This window comes from Magallana gigas, chromosome 5 (assembly GCF_963853765.1).
Source record: "Magallana gigas chromosome 5, xbMagGiga1.1, whole genome shotgun sequence".
In the NCBI taxonomy this organism is placed as follows: Eukaryota; Metazoa; Mollusca; class Bivalvia; order Ostreida; family Ostreidae; genus Magallana; species Magallana gigas.
This window is the reverse complement of record NC_088857.1, coordinates 13,147,753-13,170,853: the sequence shown is the minus strand read 5'-3', so window position 1 is coordinate 13,170,853 and position 23,101 is coordinate 13,147,753. Positions and strand designations below refer to the sequence as shown.

At 34.3% G+C, this 23,101-nt stretch overlaps 4 protein-coding genes across 8 annotated transcripts; 1 reads left to right on the top strand and 3 right to left on the bottom strand.

Annotated features, from left to right (window-relative positions):
• Window positions 1-2,651: 2,651 nt before the first annotated feature.
• LOC105319031 (peroxisomal membrane protein 4) lies at window positions 2,652-7,094 on the bottom strand. Its single transcript, XM_011416404.4, has 4 exons — window positions 6,953-7,094; window positions 5,128-5,190; window positions 3,596-3,794; window positions 2,652-3,286 (listed from the first exon to the last, which is right to left on the bottom strand). The coding sequence occupies exons 1-4, from the start codon at window positions 7,045-7,047 to the stop codon at window positions 3,038-3,040; spliced, it is 606 nt and encodes a 201-aa protein (XP_011414706.2). The 5' UTR covers window positions 7,048-7,094; the 3' UTR covers window positions 2,652-3,037.
• Window positions 7,095-7,145: 51 nt separating this feature from the next.
• Window positions 7,146-10,239, top strand: LOC105319032 (UPF0711 protein C18orf21). 2 transcript variants are annotated; one of them, XM_020063612.3, is made up of 6 exons: window positions 7,146-7,280; window positions 7,424-7,464; window positions 7,568-7,767; window positions 8,344-8,434; window positions 9,132-9,255; window positions 9,970-10,239. In XM_020063612.3, the coding sequence occupies exons 1-6, from the start codon at window positions 7,204-7,206 to the stop codon at window positions 10,208-10,210; spliced, it is 774 nt and encodes a 257-aa protein (XP_019919171.3). In that variant the 5' UTR covers window positions 7,146-7,203; the 3' UTR covers window positions 10,211-10,239. The 2 variants fall into 2 exon arrangements, with proteins under 2 accessions (XP_019919171.3, XP_011414707.3); XM_011416405.4 differs by having other exon boundaries at window positions 9,129-9,255.
• Window positions 10,240-11,466: 1,227 nt separating this feature from the next.
• On the bottom strand, window positions 11,467-13,536 carry LOC105319033 (uncharacterized). Of its 2 annotated transcripts, none has more exons than XM_011416406.4 (5): window positions 13,430-13,536; window positions 13,066-13,230; window positions 12,346-12,447; window positions 12,074-12,199; window positions 11,467-11,673 (listed from the first exon to the last, which is right to left on the bottom strand). In XM_011416406.4, the coding sequence occupies exons 2-5, from the start codon at window positions 13,219-13,221 to the stop codon at window positions 11,527-11,529; spliced, it is 531 nt and encodes a 176-aa protein (XP_011414708.2). In that variant the 5' UTR covers window positions 13,222-13,230; window positions 13,430-13,536; the 3' UTR covers window positions 11,467-11,526. The 2 variants fall into 2 exon arrangements, with proteins under 2 accessions (XP_011414708.2, XP_011414709.2); XM_011416407.4 differs by having other exon boundaries at window positions 13,066-13,321; window positions 13,430-13,505.
• A 5,292-nt stretch (window positions 13,537-18,828) lies between these two features.
• On the bottom strand, window positions 18,829-21,863 carry LOC105319030 (uncharacterized). 3 transcript variants are annotated; one of them, XM_034467843.2, is made up of 5 exons: window positions 21,803-21,863; window positions 20,429-21,019; window positions 20,277-20,333; window positions 19,957-20,019; window positions 18,829-19,557 (listed from the first exon to the last, which is right to left on the bottom strand). In XM_034467843.2, exons 2-5 carry the CDS (start codon window positions 20,885-20,887, stop codon window positions 19,465-19,467), a joined length of 672 nt encoding a protein of 223 aa, XP_034323734.2. In that variant the 5' UTR covers window positions 20,888-21,019; window positions 21,803-21,863; the 3' UTR covers window positions 18,829-19,464. The 3 variants fall into 3 exon arrangements, with proteins under 3 accessions (XP_034323734.2, XP_034323630.2, XP_034323686.2); XM_034467739.2 differs by lacking the exon at window positions 21,803-21,863 and adding an exon at window positions 21,335-21,482; XM_034467795.2 differs by lacking the exons at window positions 20,277-20,333; window positions 21,803-21,863 and adding an exon at window positions 21,335-21,482.
• Between the last annotated feature and the right edge of the window lie 1,238 nt (window positions 21,864-23,101).

The following is a 23,101-nucleotide window of genomic DNA, read 5'->3' as shown; positions in this document are numbered from 1 at the left end:
TCTATTAATATACACTTATTTTGCATAATCATCGTTTAAAACGCATAAAATCGGACCAAGCAGTTTTAAAGAAATTTCGGAAAAATTAGCAAAGCAGATTGATTAATAAATTCATTGAACTATTTGTCAATAATTAAGAAAGATACGTGTAATTTGTTTTCAGACTCCAAAATGTTAATATACAAAATCAATTATCTTCAATATACATGTAGGTTGTGTATGAACATATAAAACACAAATTCGGGTAAATCCTGTATATCCATATCCATGACTGAAACTATATAGTCATTAAAGTTATCTGTAACTTATAAAATTGTGTTTTTACGACTATAGGACTACCTGGTATTTACTTCGGAGTGGGATTATAATATATATATAAGTTGAATAGAAAAATTACATGAAGTTCTTTCCTTTTATTAATATCAGATAAAATGTCAAATCCAATCATTTTGATATGTAGAAATTAATGAATAATGATCGTTGTTATTTTTAAATATTTATTCAAAATCGAAACAACGTTTCTGGCATGAAAAAGATAGACTGAAAGAGTGATCCAGTCGAATCCTTTTCAGAAACGCACCATTTTATATATATCTTTTCTCGTAATAACGAGAAAATTAACTCGTAATAACGAGAAAATTATCTCGTAATAACGAGATCTTTTCTCGTAATAACGAGATAATTAACTCGTAATAACGAGATCTCTTCTCGTTATTACGAGATCTTTTCTCGTAATAACGAGATAATTATATATATATAACTCGTAATAACGAGATCTTTTCTCGTAATTACGAGTTAAAAATATTTTTTTATGTGGCCCTATTCGGCTTTCGTAGATTCTTATATAGACTCTATCTAATAAAGAATATTGAATTTTTTTATAAAAATCCTGAAAATTACTATATCATATTTCTGAGAACGTATATTGTATGCAAGGTTATTTTCGCCTCATGTTATTTTCGACCCTCTACACTTGCAAACGGCATCTCCCAGTCTTGAAGTCGCCAAAATAAACTGTGTTAAAATAGTTATAATTTGAGACATTGGAATTCGCTCAGTCTTAAATTAGCCCTTTTGACAACGAGAGCGAAAGGAGCGAAAATAAAACGAGGGCGATTATTTCCCTGCATACAGTAACTCACAAGAATTACCAAAAATATTTAGATATGGCGTTTGTACTAAGAAACCTATAGACCACATTGCTCACCTCAGCAACACCATCCTACTCTAACCTATATAAGCTACATGTAGCTAGCTTTATTGTACGTAATAAAATTCGACCCCACCATACAGTAGTATCTTTTTCATAACTACAATGGTTACAAATGGTGTGATTTTAATATTAAAGTTCTTCTAGCTATCTTTCTCCCATTCATTGCACCATTTTTTTAAATCAAAATTTTCTACCACTCAATAGTTATCACTTATACCTCCAGGAATACGTTTAATTTAATTAATTTTATTTAATTTTGATAATCATAAAATTATCTGTTCTAACTGCTTCTGTGTAAATTATTGCTAAATCATTCTCCTCAGAAGAATTAATTTTTTATTTCCCTTCCCATTTTCAATTTTCAACAGCCAGTTTTGTCCATCTTTGACCTTAAGGTTGCTCACTACACGGTGAAATATTTTCTCTAATCAGCAGAAAATTACGTGATTATGATATATATCATAATGGATAAGAAGTATTTAAGTCTAATAGGCAAAAAAAAATGTGCAATTTTGAATGAAAAATTACATTTTCGAAAATTTAATTCTGTTAACATGAACAAAAGCTCCAGGCGGATTCGAACTCATGATCTGCGGCTCTGAAGCCTAATATTTTAACCACTGAGCTACGACGATATACAACCGAAACGAATGATATAAACAGTTTAACAAAACATTTAAATCGCCGTCTAGTGACGTAGTGTCTTAAAACGTATAAGTGTAGGTGTAGTGAGCCAAGGTACGAGGTACCTTAAACACCCCTGCGAATGTGTTCGGAATGTTTTCTTTATCGTTGCAAAGTATGTTATAAATCCAGAGGTGCTCGAATGAAAGTTCACGAGACTTCCCAGAGATTTGTTCAGTTACTGTGAAATTTCGAGCAGAAGTATAAGTGTTCGGATAATATTCTAAAAATACGTAAGTACTGGTCGTTTTTCACATCATATCCGAATAGGTGTCTGTTTTGAATAAAAACTTAGTATATTAAGCCAATTTCAAGGAACATTCTGCATAAAATAGTATAGTCTGTTCAATATTGATGCTATTACTAGGTCAGGCGCGGATCGAAAATTAATCCTTAGGAAGGGACCGCTTTTTAGCATGTTAATTGTTGCAAGAGCAGAAAAACCTATATTTTCTATTGTCACATTTATTTCTAGAACTCATTTTATCCACCAATTAATGGGGATAAAGTTTAAAATCAGTAAACGTCTAGATTTTATATTTGACTACAAGTACCTAGATTCTAGGAAATAGACTATATAAACACGAGGCACGATTTTTACTGCAAAACTGAAAGCGTCAAATAAAACCACCAAAAAAATGACTTTCTAATTCTAAATAAAGCTTTAGCTCAGGTAGGCTAAAAAAGGCGTAATTTAAGAACTTTGTGTTATACATGTATATGTAGTTACAAATGCAAAAATGCAAAAAGTAAATTATCAATTCATTAAATATCTTTAATTTACCGCATAACAATAGTAAACGTATATTTTCAATACATATGGTAATGAGCCTGTGATATACAATAATGTAATGAACATAATTAGATATGGTAGTGTAAACATGACCGATTGGTTCTGGTATTGATTACTGATTTGTAAAGATTTCCAAATGCTTGATCACTATTAGAGTACATGTAAACATTGAACAAATACTGACTTCACATATTGCAACAAAAATTACAGTCAAAAGTTATTGGACACAAAATTCTCAGAATAAAAACATCACCTGCTGTCATCTTTAAAATCATACTAAACTTGATTTTAATCAATATCTTATTAATTACACATGTACAGTAATATAGTCCCTGCATATAAAGGTATCATTTATTATAAATCAGAAAATTTTTAAAATTATTCCATCTGTTGCTATCATGATAAAGATAGGTCATGGATGATTTCAACGATGGCTGGAGAGTGTCTTGTTCATACTCAAAGAGCCACAACACGATCCCCCACACAATGGCAGCAAACCACGGGAACACCTCCCCTTTTGGAGCCGGAACGTAGCCACGTTTTACGGCTAATTTAGCCAGTCCATACAGAATTCTAGACAGCAAGTACAGGTTGATCTGGACAAAAGAGCAGTTCAAAATTTTATATATTAAAGTCAACACTCATAATAAAGCTTTATTAAGTGAAATCATATTAATAGTAACCACGCAGGTCTTTTCATGAATTTGTAATGATTATCAATTGGGACCTGAAGTTCTTCATTACAGAAACTGTACAGTACGTAATAAAATTGTTTCACCCTATTTATCGGTTGACAATAAAGGAAATAATCTTATCATTTGTAAAATGTATCTGTTTCTGAAAATACAAAGAGCATTTCAAGGGAGATAAATATCTTTTAATTTCATATGCATTTTTTTACATACCTGCTCATTAACTTTATTGTATTTTCCAAATACAAAGTAACCTCCAATGAATGCAGCGATAAATGACTGGTACTGTTTCTCGTGCGTCTCGAACCAGGCCATGAGATTGGTCAAGGTTTTGTACACAAACACAAAACAAGCCAGGTTCTTGGAATGTGTGAATGTGGCTTCCAGGATCCCTTTGGCCATCTCCGTTATGCTGTGAAAAAGACAGAGATGCATTTTTATCGTGTGAATTATTTCACATCATTATGTTTTATATATCACAATATTTGATATACAGTAAATTTTGAAAAACATCTTGCACTTACATGTAGTAACATTTTTAGTTTCCAACTGAAGACCTTCTTGGATTTTTTTTGTTTCTTTTTCCCTATTCTTATTACTGTATTTTTCTTACAAATTTTGTGCCAGCGATTTCTCAGAGACAACTTGGTCGTTTTTAATGAAATTTTTACATTTATTTTCTAAAAGACTGGGCTTACTAGAATTGATATTATGTACTAATATTAGAATACCCTTCATGTATTACAGTACCAGTTACATTCTTCTCTCTAAACAAGGAATTCATCCCCCCTTTCCAAAGAGTGCAGCCCTAGCTTCTTCATTGGAAAAAGAACCTCAAAGATTTTCTTATTCACTAATCATTGTGTAGAGACTGAAATTTTGATAAGTGATCCTGTGACCAAACACTTACTACAGATGCCAGCCTTCCTTCAATAAGAGTATATTCAATGATTGTGACTCCGGTAAGCTAATAGAGAGTCAGCTCCTTTGTTAAAATTTTATTTTGATATAAATCTAATATTTGAAAAGTATATATTAAAATTTGAAATTAGATTTTTTTTTCCTATTTTCCAGTAATTGAGCTTCTGATAAATTCATTCGATATTTAATTTTTTGTATTCACAGCTGAATATCTAATTGTGTTCATATTTAACAAACTTCTCTCAATGTACATGTAATTTAAACTATTGATGATAATATATATCCACCATTAACAGTATTATTTCATTGCATGTACTAGTACAATAAGTAAAAAACCTTGGATAAACCTTTTTAACTGAGCTATTGTTATCAAAAAAAATTTTGTACTTGAACTATTTCAAACTTCATTAACCTGTAGGCTCCTTTCATTTACTAGATGACCTTAAAGCAGTGATCAGCAAAATGAAAATAGAAGAAAAACAATTCTGAGACCTTAATTAGTCTTTCCTATAAATATTTCCCTTGATCTGAAACATTATTGAAAATTCTCCAATCATTACATAACAATTCAGGTTCTTGACATCGTGAAAGAGACTTAATTAGTGAAAACCTTTGCACACTTAGATGACATTACTCTTACAATATACAATAAAAGTTAACAAGGCATTCCCAATGTTTACCTTGTTGGAAAATCAGAAACAGTTCTTCTCTTTAAGCCTAATGAAGGTGATTAACCTTGCCAGAGGAAATAGGGAGACCATAGCTAACATGGTATGAGATTAATACTCAGTTCATGGTCAAGTAACATCAGCAGAATTCCTTACCTTCCTCTCTTGAAAAGGAAAGTCATCACCAGAGCATGGGGAAACCGGATTTTAGCACCATATCTACAATCACAAATAATTAAGAAGTTTAAAATTCAATGATCCCAAGATTGGTTAATTCATTGTATGAGATTGGATATTTGACTGAGTTACATATATAGACAGTAGACAAATGATTTTTTGTGTGCAGTCTGGGACAAGTCAATGCCTATATTTAGACTGCATGTAAATTTTAAGTTCAAACCCATGTAACATTGCAATATTTTTATCCTAAACCAGAAAATAATATTTAAAATTTTCTCTCATGTATATACTTTCAAAATGAAAATATTATTCATGAACATGTGTACAGGTAACTCGCAACAAACATTCAATAATTGCTCTCATGAACTTTGTGAACAACTAGACATTAACATTTTTTGATTGTCTGTATTACCATATACAAATATCTCAATTTCTTTTCACCATAAGTGGTACCTTAATGGTTCTTCATACTATCCAGGGCCATTTTCTGCAGTGGTTTTCAAAACTTTTTACTAACACAAAATTCATCTGTGCATGTAATCTAACATAGCTGTTTGACTTGCACTGTTAAAATCCATCTCAAGTGAGTATTTTAGTGTGAAAATATCATAGTTTATTGGCGACCTTGTAAAATCTAAAATCTAAACAGTATACCAAAATTCATGAATCAAAGCTGAAAAGACCAATAACTCCGATAGGAATATTTCAACAACAGTAGTGAAAAAGTTACTGGCCATGATCTGAGCAACATGTTTGATGCAGCAATATATCAACAGCTAATGACTGCATACATGCATTTTTTCATGGTACACATACTTACATACATTCAATCTGTCTCAATGACAGTACATGTATCTCATTTGGTAGGAATGAATTGATAAAATTACATATTTCTTATCAACTGAATAAAAAACTCTGACTTATGATGAGATCCAACAAATTCTTTCAATTTATTTTTAAAAGTCTGTTGGGATCGAGTCTCCATTTGTTCTTAAGCATCTTTTTATAGGACCTTTTCTTGGTCTAGTTTTAGAGCAAACATACATGCCATATTGAAAAAAAATAACTCTGCAAAACCAGCTTGAGTCTCTCATGATTATGTAATTCTATACAATCTTTCTCCAAGAAGATAAATGTACTTTTAAAAAAATGTTAGTAAACATGCTGGTGGTCATTATTCTGCTGATCGCTTCATTTTGCCAATGCAGAAATTAAAGTGGAACACTATATGTACTGAAACCAAAATGACAGCAATTAAATTATCTAAATATAAAATATAACAGTGCCTTAATTTTAAATTAAACAAAACACTATGAATAAAACACTCCGTGCTTTCCCTAGGTTATAACTTAATTCGTATTGTTTATTATGTTCCGATATTCGGTAGTCAACATGTTTTCAAGTTGTATTAGTGCCGTAGTGTATATATAACCCGTTGTTCGTTTAATTCGATTAAAATGTATATATTCAAGGGGCGCAACTCACGTTGCTCGCTAGATAGCGCCACCACATCACCGAGTTTTCGTAATGAAATCCGCCAAGGGTTTATGGGGAGTAAAGTGGACCAAAAACCCTTGGCTAGGGAAGATGTTAACTAAAATACCCTCATTCCACTAGAGTAAGACTAAATTTATTCAATTAGTAAAGACATGGACACATGGCATCCAATCATACTGATAATCTTAAACATAAAAATTGCTTATAGTCTTTGATATTTATAGCTATGCCTAAGTACAATAAATGCTTCCCACTCCATAAAAGAAAAGAGCATTGACATAACGAAAACAACAATCATACATACACTGCTCCATTCCTAAACCCCTTTATAATGGACAGTATGGTGTGATACTGGCCAGAGGCCAGGAGGTAATTCACTTGTTGAGCAATGGTTGCCATTTTAAACTTGTTGAAAACTGTAAATCTTTCCTGTTGTCAGGTCATTGCAAACTTGTTGATAGTTTGGACTTAGTGGAACTCTTCTCTTTAAGGAGGTAGAATTACTGTATTCTTACTTTCATTTTCGATAATTCCATGCCATGCAAATACTGAAATATGAGCAAAACAACACATCTCCGAGCTCTAGCGAAGTTATTAACCAAGGAGGGGGATGCAGTAGCGAAATATTTGAGGTAATGAAATAACACATATCATATTTTATCTGATAATAGCCCAAGAAGGCAGCATTAATCAACACCTATATATTAATATAAAACTTGAAGACTTAATGATCCCAGTAAATTAAGTAACACGTATTATTTTAATCTTATTCTAGATTTAAAGGTTTATCTTCAAGTGGAAACAAAACTGACAAAGGTATTTTTTTTTTTTATCTAATTAACTGAATTATAAAAATTGTTTTTTTATATCTTAATTATTTATTCATCATCTGTATGTTCAATTATAAATTTTTTCACAGAAGTAACAGTGTCTTTGAAACACTGCAGTTATTGTGGTAACATTTTTACACCTGAGACTTGCAGGGTAAGAATCAGACCAAAGTTAACTTTGAACAGAAACATGTCAAAACTGTTGGAGAGACATAAAGAAAACCCAGAAGCCTTGAGCAAATATCAGAGAAACTTAGTGCAAAGATATCTCAGGAGTAAAAATGTGTTGGTATGTATGTTGTCTGCAACCTGAATTGAGAAATCTTAATGTCTGTTCATAATTGTTTCTGATAACGAGCATATATTCATTTAATATTTTCATGAATGTGTTTTCTGCAATTAGAGGAGTACTCTAAAAATTTTGATACAGTGTAGTTGATTCTTTCCATAGTAAATGCTTATTTATTTAGAGATGAACAACATCTGATTTAGACTGCCTGAATTACCCAGGTGAACTAGGCTACAGTGTAAATTATAAATGAAGTAATAGAAATTTCAACTATTCTTAACCATGTATATAGCATTGGTTGGATAAGGGTTACAGAGTGTGAGTTCATAATTCTCAGTGCCAGGAAACTGACTTTGATTGAAATTAATGCAATCTTTACACACAGAAAATGTATCAAGCAGAGGAGAGAATTGCTTTCATGACAAAAGAAATGTCTTTAACCTCCATTATTGAGATAAGGACAAATAGACGAATAATGTAGATCCCATGTCTTGATGACTGTCTTTTCTCACTTATATACATGTATAATGTATGTTTACCCTATGTTTCAACATGTACTATGTTTTTGCATTTCAGATAAAAACATGCTTGCAATGCAGCAAAACAAGCAAGTTTCCAGCACAAACAAGAGAATTACAAACCAAAAGAGTTCAATCTTTAAAACCAGGTACATGTATATACTGTCACACTCATCTTCAAAGTCCACAACTGCTAACTAGTAATAATTAGCTGATCAGTGCTTTGCTGTAGGGTAGAATTTTATCATTTATTTAAAGTAAAAATGCCAGATCTGTTTAAGATAAACTTTGATGCTTACTTTCATTGAAATGTAAGCTGGGAAAAATTGCAGATAACAGATTTAAAGTTTTACAGATGTTAAAACGAATGCATTCATAGGTTGTTTTAGAAGGTTTATGCATTTGCTATGTTTCCTAGTCAGTGGGCCAATTATTCTTTTGTATTTGACTAAATTGTCCTGAAGTTGAAGCCCAAGAGGTATATTTATTTTTGTTTGTTATCACTTATGTAGCATGTTCTTAACATTCCACCAAACAATAGAAAAGCTTCATTTCAAAGGTCGAGTCAAGGTTGTTGACTGATGATTATCAAGGTCTTCTTAAATGACCTTGATTAAAGATGACCTTCATAATTTATCAAGTTCAAGGTCAAATTGAAAACAACAGTTAGACCGATAATAATACTATTGTAATTATAGTAGTTAGTGTTTAAGGTTTGGAGAATATGAATTTGAGTATGAGGTTTCAAATTGTGTACCGTATTTAGAAATGAATTGGACATGTGAAACATTAGATGGATAATGCAGCATCAGTTTATCTACAGTATATTGTTATTGTTTTCAGTAGTTCTTAAAACAGAAGAAACAGAATCAACTAAAATCGAGGAGAAAAAGTTAACAAAAAAACAAAAGAAAAGACTGAAAAAGAAACAACTTAACAATCTGATACCACAAGACTGTATGGATTCTAGGTAATTGCTTTCTACATTTTCTTTTAAAAATACCTCGATCTTTATAAAATGTGGTAGTTTTTAGAAATGTGGCATTCCATCTAGAGTAGATCTTGCTAGTTGGTTAACCTTTAAGCTCAATCTATAGATTGTTGGATTTGTAAACAAGCCATCCCTGTATCTTTAGTATTTTATTTCCCAAATAGTCTACATCTTGATTGGAAAAATTAGTCGCACGGATTCAGTTTACCTCTGGTTAATTGAGAAATATAGTCATCGCGAATAAAGTTGGCTTACAATACATGGTGCTGAGGTTAATACTGAGATATTCTCTAGCAGATGAGAGAGATTGTCTTCAGAACTTCACCCCACAGGTGCTGGCATTCTACAATAGTCAACTTGTTCTAAGTAGGGGGAAAATGTGATAGTGTTAGTAATTTGGTATTCCTGCTAGCTTTAGCTTGTGTGTTAACCCCTTAGCTGGCTTCCTAGAGTGCTTGGTTTGTAAGCCAGAGGACCGAGGTTCAAACCTAAGCAGTTACCGGTACAATATGTGGTTCTGTTAAAACGTATACACCATAGTTCTATATATAACTCTTTGAATGCACTGTACACAGAAATGTGTGCTATACATTTCCATAGACTATTGTTGGGCATTATCTAAAATTTAACATGCATTTTGTAAATTTTTCAAACTGCAGTTGACTTATACTTTGAAGATTTAATGCATTTCAGTGAGAGTCACACAGCGGATGTTAGTCCTGTGATCAACAACAAGGTGCAGAATAAAACAGCAGTGCCTAGTGCTCAAAATAAAAACTCATCTAACCTCAACAAAGTGAATCCTGCTAAACCAGGAAATTTAGCCAAGAAACTTGCAGGCAAAAATCGACACCAACAACTGAGTAAAATGCTTGCACAAGACAAGAAAGACAACAAACCAGCTTCTTTATCTATGTTTTTATCAACTTTGTGAAGTTTATTCATTAAACCCATATAAGAATTTTTGTTAATGATTAACATTACCTTACATTGGAAGAGGGCTTTGCAACTGACAATAGTGACAGTGGAAAACAGGACATAATCCACACCATGTACATCTAATTAGAGGTTTTATCATTTTTAACATATCATCCTCACTATAAAGTATATCATTCAAAAACACAGCATGATTGCTACCCGTATAGAAGCCAAATCTGATATAAACAAATAGTTCCCTGATTTTAGAGCTACTGGTAAATGTTACTGAGAATCAGACATTAGTTATTATTTCCTTATTCCTTCATATATATACCAGCAGTCAAACATGCTGGGAAGTATCAAAATCTTATTCATCAGGAGGTAAAAAATTACTACCTAAAAAGCCAGGACCTTTTAGACTACAGTAAAACACGCTTATAACGAAGTCCCAGGGACGGCCAATTTAACTTCGTTATAAGCGTAATTCGTTATATCCGTCAAGTTTACAACATGAAATAGAGACTTGGGGAATGAAATTCACTTCGCTGTAAGCGTCAATTCATTATAAGCGTGTTCGCTATAACCGTGTTTTACTGTATAATTTACTTTTTCAGGCCAAAGGTCTCAATTACATGTAAATGTAATGCAACAGGGTATTTAATTTCCACTTTCTTAAACCACAAAATATGATAAGGGGAATAACTTGATGTAATTTAAAGTACCATGTATTACCCTTTACAATATGTATAAAATGTGACAGTTGCAGGGAAACTGAATATACAGTATTGTCAGCCTTACTTTGTTAGTACTTTTGCTTCTGAAATACTACCCTTTTTTTATCCAGTAAGAGAGAATTTTACAAGGCTTTTGGTTGCCAATATTCCTTGCCACAACCACTATTTTCATGAATCGTGTATTTGTTTGATATTATCAACATAAGCTTCATCAAATATATTATTGTCTGCAAACCAGTTTATCACTTGTACTAGTATATAATGCAAAATGGAGTATTTGTGAATTTAAATGTGGTTTAATTATGGTATGAAGTCACTATGTACTTAGACAGATGAGTAAAATGTCGTAAATCTGAATGCTTATTTTTAATGTAGTTCTAATATTATCACAAGTACATGATTTTACCTTTACATTAACACTACACCTTGTAATGTAATTGTTTTGGAGATACCATTATACCTATCTGGACAAGAAGTAAATGCCTACAGTGTTTCAAAAAAATTATCTTCACCAAAAATAAATTAAATCAATGAAAACAATTGTTTGTAGTTTTTATTCCAATGGAATCTCCTTTTACAGTACGGTATATCCCGGAGACTATCCAGAGGTTTGGGACTGCTTTTTAAGCAGTAAGTCCATATAAGCCACAGAAATCAAGTCCTTGTTGGATACCCCCAGTTTCTGCATCAGGTCCTCTGCTATTGTCTGCAGCTGTTCAACAGTCTGACCTTCCTGCATCTGTACCTGAAATATCAGGTTTATTTATATTAATATATGAAAAATGAGATGAAATGATGACTTTGAGGGACATATGATATAAAATAACTCATTCTGGGGGTTTTTATTTGGTTTATACTTTTTGGCTCAAATTTGATTTATCTACTACTTATATATATCTGCATGGTGAACTTGAATCAATTTATATAGGCCAAAGTAGCAGAGCACTACCTATATATATCTGCATGGTGAACTGGAATCAATTTATATAGGCCAAGTAGTAGAGCATGTTTTAAGTTTATTCAGTTACTCTGATACTCTTAATTATTAAAATTTGTGACTGCCAACTTTTCCTGGACTATTAATGGTACATGTAATGCATACTGTTTCAATAATTGTCAAAAAAGTTAGCTTTAAGATTCCATACCTCAAGTTCCATGAAGCTTCCCAGCCCCTCTACTTGGTCTACATGGACTCGGGTTTGACCCACCATGTACAAAGTCCTCACTTTCCTCAGGACACCTTTGATACCCACAGCTCGACTCAAACAGTCCTATGTATCAAAAATATGTTATTTATCGGTACATGGTGCTGTGGCACTGACCAAAAAATAAATCCAAAACAATTAAAGAAACATAGCTGATCTACTACTTTTATGGAAAAAAAATTGTGATGCTGATAAATGCTTTAAGAAATGACCTTCAAAGAATCAGGGTCTGGGACTGGAGTAGTGTAGAATTCGCTGTGCTTTGGTCCCTCCTGATCGGGTCGATCGTAGAAAATCAATTCCGATTTAACATCCTACAACAGAAGGCGCAATTAAACATGCAGGTTCTATATGATAACTAAGGGATGGGGTGGGATTTATGTAGTGAATTGAACAAAAAAGGCTGTTAATTGAGAATGATTTAAGAAAATGTGCTTCATAAATATCTTACAACAGAAAATATAGTACATGTAATTGAATTTAAGTATTACGTACAGAACCTATATACATGTATGTACCTTTCATTCATTTAAAATATTTTTTATCACATTGAGAGTAATTTTACCCATAGATGTAAATTATATATTTTAAAAGTTAGATACATATACAGGCTATAGTGTGCTACTGAAAAATATTTTAAATGTAGAATCACAACCCCACATTTGTTTTATAATTTTTTTTCACTCCAGTTAGGCCTAATAAGCTATAGTTACTATATTCTCTTTTGAGAAGTGGACAGGCATAGCCTACATCCACTATGCCTGTCCACTTCTCAAAAGAGAATATAGTTACTAGTGTACAAAAATAGAATAACATGTTATGTATCTAATAGCCTATGATACTAAATAAAATGCAACAATATTGTTTAAGCATGCATTTTTATCTTTAAAAAATCAATCCATACTGCAGATTGGCCATTTCAGGTATTTTACCTTAACGGTCCTCAATTTCAGCCGTCCATTTGGAACACTGAAAAATACGTCTTCTTGTACCAGTACTTCCCCATCCGTTTTACTCAGTTCTTTTGCCTTAATTTGAAAGTCTGCTAGGTTTGCAATAGATGCTTTGATTTCAACATTTTCCGGCATCTTTACACACTTCAAAAATGAAATTCCTTCAATTTAACAGCTGCTCAACAGTTGTTCAAGTTCGTAACAGCACTGAGGTGCAAATGATTGATAATGCAGCCTAATTAGTTACAAACAAAGAGTAGTAAACACTTTTGGTAATCAACTCTGACACTCTAAAAAGATGTCGTTATTCGATCGATTAAAATTTCATATTACAACCACATACGTTACAAACTACAGAAACTTTTCCCTCCTTTTCTTTCTGTTTTCTATATATCAAATATCCACCTCCAATTTAGAAGAGTTCCACAACGTAAACTTTTGTAGTTTTTTCGGGGGGGGGGGTGCATTAAAAAAAAAAAAGAAAATTACTTATTAATATAATCAGTCTGAGTATGATTGGTAAACCTACAATTAGTTATCTGTATCTTTGACCCCGCAGACTCCGGGTTAATTATGAATTTTGTGTCATTATGTGGATAATGATCTATAGTCCTATATAACGTTAAGCTATAATCCGTATTTCTTTTTATATAGGCCTAATCATAAAACTTTTTAACAGTAGCTTTAGAATATGCGTGGCCTGCTACCGATTTTTAGATAAACTTGAAATATACACACGCAATGTTTTCCCAGCATACTATTAGTAGAAGTCTCATCTTTTCATGCATGTAGGGGCAATATCAATTTCAAGTCCAATATCCGACAAAACACATAATTATCATTTTTCACACAGTTTTCATCAGGATTCCCGCCCTTCCAAAATAAGTATGTTAATATTAATATGATTATAAATATGGGTGATATGGATGACATGCGCGGATCCAGAAAAATTTTCCAGGGGGGGGGGGTCCGAAGGATAATTGTGTTTGCCAGGGGGGGTCCGAGGCATATTTTCGCGATAATTTTACTATGTAAATTTAATAAATTTTCATTTTCCAGGGGGGGTCGGGACCCCCCCGACCCCCCCCCTCTAGATCCGCGCATGGATGATACATGTATATAGTCGTGGAATTTACATACACGTATATTTCTAAGAAATTATCCCAATGTCATCAAATGTAAGAATTTCTTGAGGAAAAGGGGTTAAATGTATATACGTATGTTACGACGTAGATGAGTAAGCAATTTCAATATTTTACGTAAATAGCTTTGACGAAAAATTGTAAAACACACCACATTGTTCAAGTTTGAACAGTTGAAAATACTAAAATACCGGACATGGATGTGTGTTTTCTTCGGTCTCTTGATTAAAACAGCGAAATTCTCATTAACGTGAGAATAAATGTCATTTAATAAAGAGGTGTGCAAGTAGCGTAGTGGAAAACGCACTCGCTTGTCACCGCTACGACCCGAGTTCGATACCCGTGATCGACAGTGGTTATCTGTGATAGGGTATGGTGGTCCTGACCTGACCATTTGAGTACGAGTTGGTTTGGGTGCGAGTCGGGTTGGGTAGACTTGACTTGATTCCTGGCGGTCGCCCGCTTGGACACGTGGGTTCTCTCCGGGTACTCCGGCTTCTTCCCACACCAATGACCCCTCGCGCTAACATCCGTGCCAACGAGAGATATTAATATAAGTTGTAGAACTTGTAAAATAGATAAAGTTCATTTTTTATAATCCATCCATATTATTATACTCGAGTTCATATCTTATAGATTACGAGTTTGGTTACTAAAATCTTAATGACGACATGTTTCTATAGTATAGTTTACTAAAAGCGTTGGTTAACGTCTGATCTTAGGCCAACTTCTATTACGTTTGGTAAACAGTTTAGGACATAATTTATCTAACTGCTTCATTTTTCTTAATGTTTTAAACGAACTTTTCATCTCTGAGACGTTAACCAACGCTTTCTCGCATGGTTGATAACCGTTTATGTGTGACCACGTAACGTGGCGTTGGGTCAGAGAATTTGTAAGCGGGGGGGGGGGGGGGGGGTGGGGTGGGGGGGGGGTTAATTTTGGGGTGCGGCATCCCTCTCAGAAGCTGAGCACATTTTTCTATACAGCGGCAGTAATTATAATCTATAGTATTAGTTTTAATACTCAGGCCATTAAATAAATAGTGCCTGTTTGGGAGGGTAACAATTGAAATTATTATACTTTCATGTTAAATACTGAAATCTGATTGGTTTAGACGCGCTTGATAATCCGTTTTATTACCTAATCAAAGGGATTTTGTTGTTTTATTACAAATTAAATATTTGCGTCTAATTTGAACTGCCGGTCAATAGACTGCGATCTATTAGGCCGCAGGTCAATATACTGCGATGTATTGGACCGCCGGTCAATAGACTGCAATCTATTGGACCGCCGGTCAATAGACTGCGATCTATTGGACTACCGGTCAGTAGACTGTGATCTATTGGACCGGCAACGTATATCAGAACACGTGTATGTTATATTATTACCTAATCAAAGGGATTTTGTTGTTTTATTACAAATTAAATATTTGCGTCTATTTTGAACTGCCGGTCAATAGACTGCGATCTATTAGACCGCCGGTCAATAGACTGCGATCTATTGGACCGCCGGTCAATAGACTGCGATCTATTGGACCGGCAACGTATTTCAGAACGCGGTTATGTTAATGTTACATTCTTTCGATAGTTCTCAGGGAATGAATATTCCTTTACATAGACGCTGTTTTTAGTACTTGGTGAAACCAAATTCAATATTATCAAAATAGAGTATCAAATAATCAACAGTTTTAAAGCCTCATATAAGGTAAAAGACTATTTAAAATCTAATGGGTTGAAGACTCCCCCTTCTTTGTGTAAACTAATATTAAATTGAGATGTTGTAATGCATGCAACAGGTTTTGTGCATGTAAAAGATGAAAAAAAAATCTTAGTATATTACATAATGGCACGAAAACCATCTGCAATATGCAAATTGTAAACCCCGAAAACTAAAAAAGGAATTAGGTAATAAAACAATTATTTAATGCTTGAACAGTCAATAGACCAGAATTTTTTCCCTTGGTACAGGGAACAGCTCAGTATGATCTATTGCCCTCGGCCGTTGGCCTCGGGCAATAGATCATACAGAGCTGTTCCCTGCACCTCGGGAAAAATATTCTGGTCTATTGACTGCTCAAGCATTAAATAATTGTATATTATTACCTAATCAAAGGGGTTTTGTTGTTTTATTACAAATTAAATATTTGCGTCTATTTTGAACTGCCGGTCAATAGACTGCAATATATTAGACCGCCGGTCAATAGACTGCGATCTATTGGACCGCCGGTCAATAGACTGCGATCTGTTGGACCGCCGGTCAATAGACTGCAATCTATTGGACCGACAACGTATTTCAGAAAGCGGGTATGTTAATGTTACATCCTTCGATAGTTCTCAGGGAATGTTCCTTTTCATAGACGCTGTTTTTAGAACTTGGTGAAGCCAACTTCAATGTTATCAAAATGGAGTATCAAATAATCAACAGTTTTAAAGCCTTATATAACGTAAAAGACTATTTAAAATCTAATGGGTTGAAGACTCCCCCTTCTTTGTGTAAACTAATATTAAATTGAGATATTGTAATGCATGCAACAGGTTTTATGATTGTAAAAGATGAAAAAAAAATATGAGTATATTTCATAATGGCACGAAAACCATCTGCAATATGCAAATTGTAAACCCCGAAAACTAAAAAAAGAATTAGGTAATAAAACAATTATTTAATGCTTGAGCAGTCAATAGACCATAATTTTTCCCTTGGTGCAGGGAACAGCTCAGTATGATCTATTGCCCTCGGCCGTTGGCCTCGGGCAATAGATCATACTGAGCTGTTCCCTGCACCAAGGGAAAAATATTCTGGTCTATTGACTGCTCGAGCATTAAATAATTGTATAGTATATTATCAACTGCGTCTAAACCAATCAGATTTCACTGTTTTTAACATTAAATTATAATAATATATTTTGTTTTCCCGCGGGCTGAAATGTCACATTTCACCACATTAAACATAGCACATAGACTGATTCCATATTACACTTATCTTTATATAATTTTCAGCAATTGTATGATTGAATATTTAAATAGTTCTTGAATATCAATTATATTTATCCGTTACCTACAAAGAAATATTAAATAATACAAGATTTACAATAGTTTAAGAATAATTCATTTTAATTTCAGAATGAATGCGTGCAAAAGTTTTTTTCTAACTTCGTGACAGATTACAATTCAACATTCTCTGCCTGGTCGCATATTGTGTCACCGTACTCTGCAACGCTATGTTTCCAAAAAGCAAGATCCCTTCTAAGTCTGCAAGTAGTCGCATCAAGACAAACTATCATTGATCCATCCCTGAATCAAGAATTCGCGGGAAAATTGAAGTCCAGTCCCTTCTCCATAGCCATTGACGAGAGCAACGGTAGGGATTGTGACAAGTCCTAGACCATCTTTGTGCGATATTTCACCGATCGGTCACGAACCAACTTCCGTGTCATGCCCGCCTTCAACATCGGACGGCACTGTACCAAACGTCTCCGACCATTTGTTTTGTGCAGGTGTTTATCGACAACAACACTCCATGGTCCAACCTCGTCTCCGTTACCATCACAGTTCGGCCATGCTGGATAGAATATTACACTGAGTTCCTGGAATTCACCGGCACTGAGCCAATCAAGATCCAGAAACACGGCAGCACTAGTTAGATGGCTAACTTGGAGAAGTGTGCTGATCGTTTAAAATGCACCACTGGCCAGCCTTCCAGAGTTATTTCAACTCGGAGGTAGAGATGCCTGGACGGGTGAAGCTTCTGTGCCCCTTATCGCAGCAACCCGGGTATACACCTGTACGGAATTGTTTATTTTAATACCATCAGCTTCATTCCCCAGAATTCTGAATAAATTAACCCCATGTTTCAAGCAGATGAGTTCAGTATTGGTAATATACTTTGACGATGAAATAACTAACTTCTTGAGGAAATTCAAGAGAAAGTTTGTCAAGGCCAAAGGGATTCATTCTTCAGAGGACCCAACAGCTTTCTCCCTGTAGACTCTGACCGTCATGCAGCTTCACAACAACATCATCGCCAAAGGAGTGTCAACCAGAGCGTACAGGGTGGGCCATGCTGATGAGACACCCCCCCCCCCATTTTATGCAGACTCTTCATGTCTGTCAGTTTTATATAAGGCAGTGACTTCCAAGATATGTTGGCAAACACAAACTACCCCTTGGTTTCCATGGCAGTCTGATGTCCATTAACCCCAGAATCAGATTATACTTGCAACCATCACTCTTGACAGACCTGCTGTCCAGAAGATTTCCCTCCTTAATACCTTATGATCGGTGGGATCAATTAGAGGAGGGATTCTTGGAATGAGCGCAAAATTAATATACGCAAAAATGAGGGATCTTAGTTTTTGTATAAAACATCTTTTAATTCATTCATTGCATTTATATCACAATCAATCATCCATATTCATACATGAGTTCAGATCAACTGTATCAATATAGCATGCGCGGAATTCAAATATGTTATAATCACATTGTAAAATCACGAAAACAGGTCTAACAAAATTACCCCTTGTACCACCCCCCCCCCCCCGGAAAAATTTTCTGAATCCGCGCATGTATATATCATACTGTCATGCTGAGTGCATCACGCTTCTGGCTGCACCGGATCTACATGTAGTTATAAATTATATAGTATATATACGGGGTTATCAAATTCAGTGATAAATTTTGAATTGTTATCTATCTAAAAAAATCAGGATGAGTATACATGTATCTACATATCTACGGATGTTTCTGATGTGCGTTTCATAATATCAGGAAAAGTGTAAGTTATGACAGTGTTGTGTGAGGTCAAGGAAAAACAACATTTTGAAAATTGCGCTAATCATTTCCGAATACACTATCAAATCAAAAAAATAATTATGAAGCCAGAAGGTCTGTGCGAAGACACTCCTTAATTAAATAAACTTAACTAAGAAAATCAAAATATGTACAAATGATTCATGCATGCGCTTAAAAATAGTACACGTATATCAAACAGTCCACTGCATGGCAATGAGCGAATAAGTCCATGATGCTAGCACTAGTACTTGTACTAAAGACGTCCAGCGCCACGTTTAGACGCCATGCAAAAATCAGGCGAACACAATTATGGATGGCGAGAGTTTCAGTTTCAAAAAGTTTGTTAAAAAATCTTCCAACGTTCTGCAAGATATGAACATTGCCACATAGAAGAGTGGTAAAACAGTCAACAAAAACAGAGAAAGCGTTGTCTGCAAGGTGGCTCTTCATGAACAGAATTTGCTGTAGTCGGGTGCGTGGTATTCTAACTGCTTCCATTTTCGTGTATGGCTGAACTTGACACGCTCTGACCATTCAAGCTGTAAAGATATATTGAAGATACAACTTTCCAGTGAAATGTCGCTTACTGTGAATCCCTAGATTTCGTTGGGGAATATTCGTCATTTATTTCTTCATGTTAATGAGACATAATTTAGTGGATTTTGGACTTTTTTGTATCATTTTATGGTTTATAATTCGTTAAAGATATAAAATGATGGACTGAAAGGCCTACGAAATCCACGAAAATAAAGTCATCGCGAATTCTAATGAATCTACAGTACTGATAACAAACACTTTGAATATACACATGTTATATGAAGGGGCTAAGGACATTGACATATTAAACGATGCAATAATTGTTGAAATGTTGTATCCACCATGACTACATTTTAAAAACAAAGTTTAAAGGTGGACCTGCTGAATGAAAACAGACTTACCAGGTGAGACGGATATTTTAGCAAATGAGCTTCCTTTCGGTCAATATCCATTGTCGCATAATACTGAAAAAAAAAGAATCGGAATGATAATTAAAAATCATTAAATATAGGTACATGTGCAGGCTTAATTTTGATATACGGATTTTTGCTAGTTTTAGGAAAAGCTCTGTGTTTTCATCGTGAGAATTTAAAAGGAGAGCTATATGAGTACACAGAAGCCACGATTTAGTAAATGACTTCTATTGTCAATATTCGAAACGCATTTTTTCGTACATTTGTTTTACTTTTTCTATTTGCATATATTATATACGACATCTTACCCAGTTCTCTAGCCTTTCCTTTATTTTGTCAGAAAAAGACTGAGTTGTGTACTGGTGCTGAGAAAGAGAAGAGGACAGTGAAGTACACGAGTACTGAGAGAGAGAGAGAGAGAGAGAGAGAGAGAGAGAGAGAGAGAGAGAGAGAGACTTACGGAGTAGCCAAGGTTGTCGGGGGACTGGCAGACTTGATCAATGGTCGGTTCTATGGTGCACAACAGTTGTGAGTCTGGCGTGATGGCATCTCCAGTTTGAGGGCCCACCGAGAGGTACAGTTGGTTTTGCGGGCCAACGAGGTACATGGAGGAACCGTCCATAACCACTTGAAAAGGTTGATCCTCGGGGGCAGTTTCTGCCATGTTGTATGTGCTATTTAGTCCTTGCAACACCCCGAGAAGATCCTCCTGTGACAGCGTGACTACACTATCGTCACTTTCTCTGACTGTACCGATGTCAATCTGAAAGTCTTGTTGCGATTTTTGTGCGGCAATTGTATCGCCTGCCACATGCGACACATCTTGTGCAAAATTCCATTTCTCACTCTCATTGACAATGTTTATGGGTTGATAGATTGCATGGTCTCTTGCAACACGATCTTTTTCAACAGTGTCCATGTTGCACTGAGAGAGGTTTGTTGCATCACACACAGCCTGGCCGGTCTGAAAGTCGGGTGAGGGAGCGGGAGACACACGAGGACAATGTCTCCTCCCACCTTTCTTTCCCCGTCTTGTTTTCCTTCTTTTGACCTACAGTATTTCAACAACAAAAATGTAGAATAGTAGGTATACCGGTATGTAGAAGTGGGATCATTTATTCTTACAAATTAACAAATTGTTTATTTTAAGAAGTAATTCACAAAAAAAATTATAAATGTGTTATAAAACGTATTTTTCCCTGCGTTTTAATGTTATTCTTTTAAGTTGGTTTGACCGAAAATGCGAAATACATTTCTACCATCTTGTGTCACCTTGTGCGATATATGGTATATAATAAATTTTCCTTAGTACATTTAAAACTCTGGTAAAATAATTATTAAAAAATTATATTTCGGTGTATTATACCCTTATGCTTTCCTCAGCACAAAATTCGTCAAAAGAATGTCGCCGTTTCATTGTGAAATTTCAATTTTTTTCGCTCTGAATCTTTGCACGTCCGTTCGCTACCGAATGGCGCCGTAACTATGAGGTATCACCATAACACAACGCATTACCCCCTCATCGCTCTTGGCAACGTCATTTCAACATTTACTCCGCAACTGATTTGAGAAGGGTTTATATTTTTTTAATTTGAAGAAATATGATAAAATTACAAGGTTACTGGGACTGATAACAAAATCATGTAAAAACTGCAAAAAGAAATATTTTAGCAATATCCTATCTTTTATGTTAAAAAATTTCGGAAATCCACGCTTCTGTGCGGCGCTTTAGAAACGTTACACGTTAGCACTGATAAATTTAGTGGCTTAATGTTAAATATACTAAATGTTAATAATACTAGCTGATAGACTTAGTTTTAACCGTCACTCCTACCTCTCCATGATAAGATTCTTCCGTCAAGTCCGATATTCAAAATCAAAAGACACGTTTCACGTCATTTTTACGATCTGACGTTACGTCATTGGTATAGAAGCGCGCCATATGTTTGTATTCTTGTACGCTCGCATATTACATCTAGATTTGCTGTTGTAATCGAGTCTGCGTGCACATGCATGCGCGATATTAGAGTGGGTATTAGGAGGGCTTAGAGCTCCCTGAAAAATTCCGTCAAACTTATTATAAATTTCAAATAGTAAGGTTACCGAAAATAAGCCTTGGACCCGGCCTCCTTCACGGCAAACAAAGTTACTCTAGAGAAACAATTTTAGATCCGCGCACACCACCAATCTAGAAACAGAAAGTACTCTACTCATGTTTTTTTAAATCGAATATTAACCATTGAAATATCTATCTATCTATATCTATATATCTATATACCGCGATCTATTTCATTTTATTATCCTCCATTAGAATTTGACTTCTTGTATTCAGTAATTCAGGAAGAAATAATTTTAAAATATTTTTTTCATGATCAATTTTATACAACGATACAAAGAGGGCAGACCAAATTCAACATCTGATTCGATGTTGTCATTGTTTTCTGTTTTATTTATTTATGTTAATTTTATGTTTGTTTTTGCTTGTTTTATTTGTGTTTATTTAACAGTTACTACTGTTCAAAGTATTTTCACTTTTTGCAGTTATCTTGTATTTATTTATCATTTCTGGTTCCTGAAGCTCTTTAATGATTATTATCATCTGTGAATATTATAATGTAATTCTTCATGATATTTGCCTCTGTCATTTGCTGCTGATAATTTACGTAATATATAAGTATTTATTATCAAAAATCAATATTTTCTAATAAAATATAGGGCCTATAAACTGTGTGATTAACACCACACTGATCGATATAATTAGTGGAAGCAATTCAATTGATAATCGACCATCACCCCCCCCCCCCCAAAAAAAAAATTAAAAAAAGACATGAAAGTGTGATTTTTTTTCACAAGCAGTGAGACAGTTCAAGACTTGCATAGATTTTTGATAACTATTCAGTTTGCTTAAAATTAGAACATAAACAAAGATATTGTAATAATCAGAAAAGGTAAATTGATTTTTCCTCTCTCTCCATTTTCCCCGTTGAGTTGGAAGCCTTTTCAAATTTCCCTCGCCTAACTTCTCGAGGAACATATCTTCAAAACAAAAGAGTAAAATTTGTATATTCATCCGCGATAACCATACGGACCTCTTCAAAGTTTTGTCTCTGTATATTTGTGTATTTTATCACTA

Coding starts and splice junctions, on each gene's coding strand:
- LOC105319030 (XM_034467739.2), bottom strand. CDS start 21,385: ATGAAACGGCGACATTCTTTTGACGAATTTTGTGCTGAGGAAAGCATA. Junction 20,334..20,428: donor CCGACAACCTTGGCTACTCC/GTAAGTCTCTCT, acceptor TCTCTTTCTCAG/CACCAGTACACAACTCAGTC. Junction 20,020..20,276: donor AGGAAAGGCTAGAGAACTGG/GTAAGATGTCGT, acceptor TTTTTTTTTCAG/TATTATGCGACAATGGATAT.
- LOC105319032 (XM_011416405.4), top strand. CDS start 7,204: ATGAGCAAAACAACACATCTCCGAGCTCTAGCGAAGTTATTAACCAAG. Junction 7,281..7,423: donor GCAGTAGCGAAATATTTGAG/GTAATGAAATAA, acceptor ATCTTATTCTAG/ATTTAAAGGTTTATCTTCAA. Junction 7,768..8,343: donor TCAGGAGTAAAAATGTGTTG/GTATGTATGTTG, acceptor TTTGCATTTCAG/ATAAAAACATGCTTGCAATG.
- LOC105319033 (XM_011416406.4), bottom strand. CDS start 13,221: ATGCCGGAAAATGTTGAAATCAAAGCATCTATTGCAAACCTAGCAGAC. Junction 12,448..13,065: donor TGAAATTGAGGACCGTTAAG/GTAAAATACCTG, acceptor CTTCTGTTGTAG/GATGTTAAATCGGAATTGAT. Junction 11,674..12,073: donor GAAGCTTCATGGAACTTGAG/GTATGGAATCTT, acceptor CTGATATTTCAG/GTACAGATGCAGGAAGGTCA.
- LOC105319031 (XM_011416404.4), bottom strand. CDS start 7,047: ATGGCAACCATTGCTCAACAAGTGAATTACCTCCTGGCCTCTGGCCAG. Junction 5,191..6,952: donor GGGTTTAGGAATGGAGCAGT/GTATGTATGATT, acceptor TTGTGATTGTAG/ATATGGTGCTAAAATCCGGT. Junction 3,795..5,127: donor TTCCTTTTCAAGAGAGGAAG/GTAAGGAATTCT, acceptor TCTTTTTCACAG/CATAACGGAGATGGCCAAAG.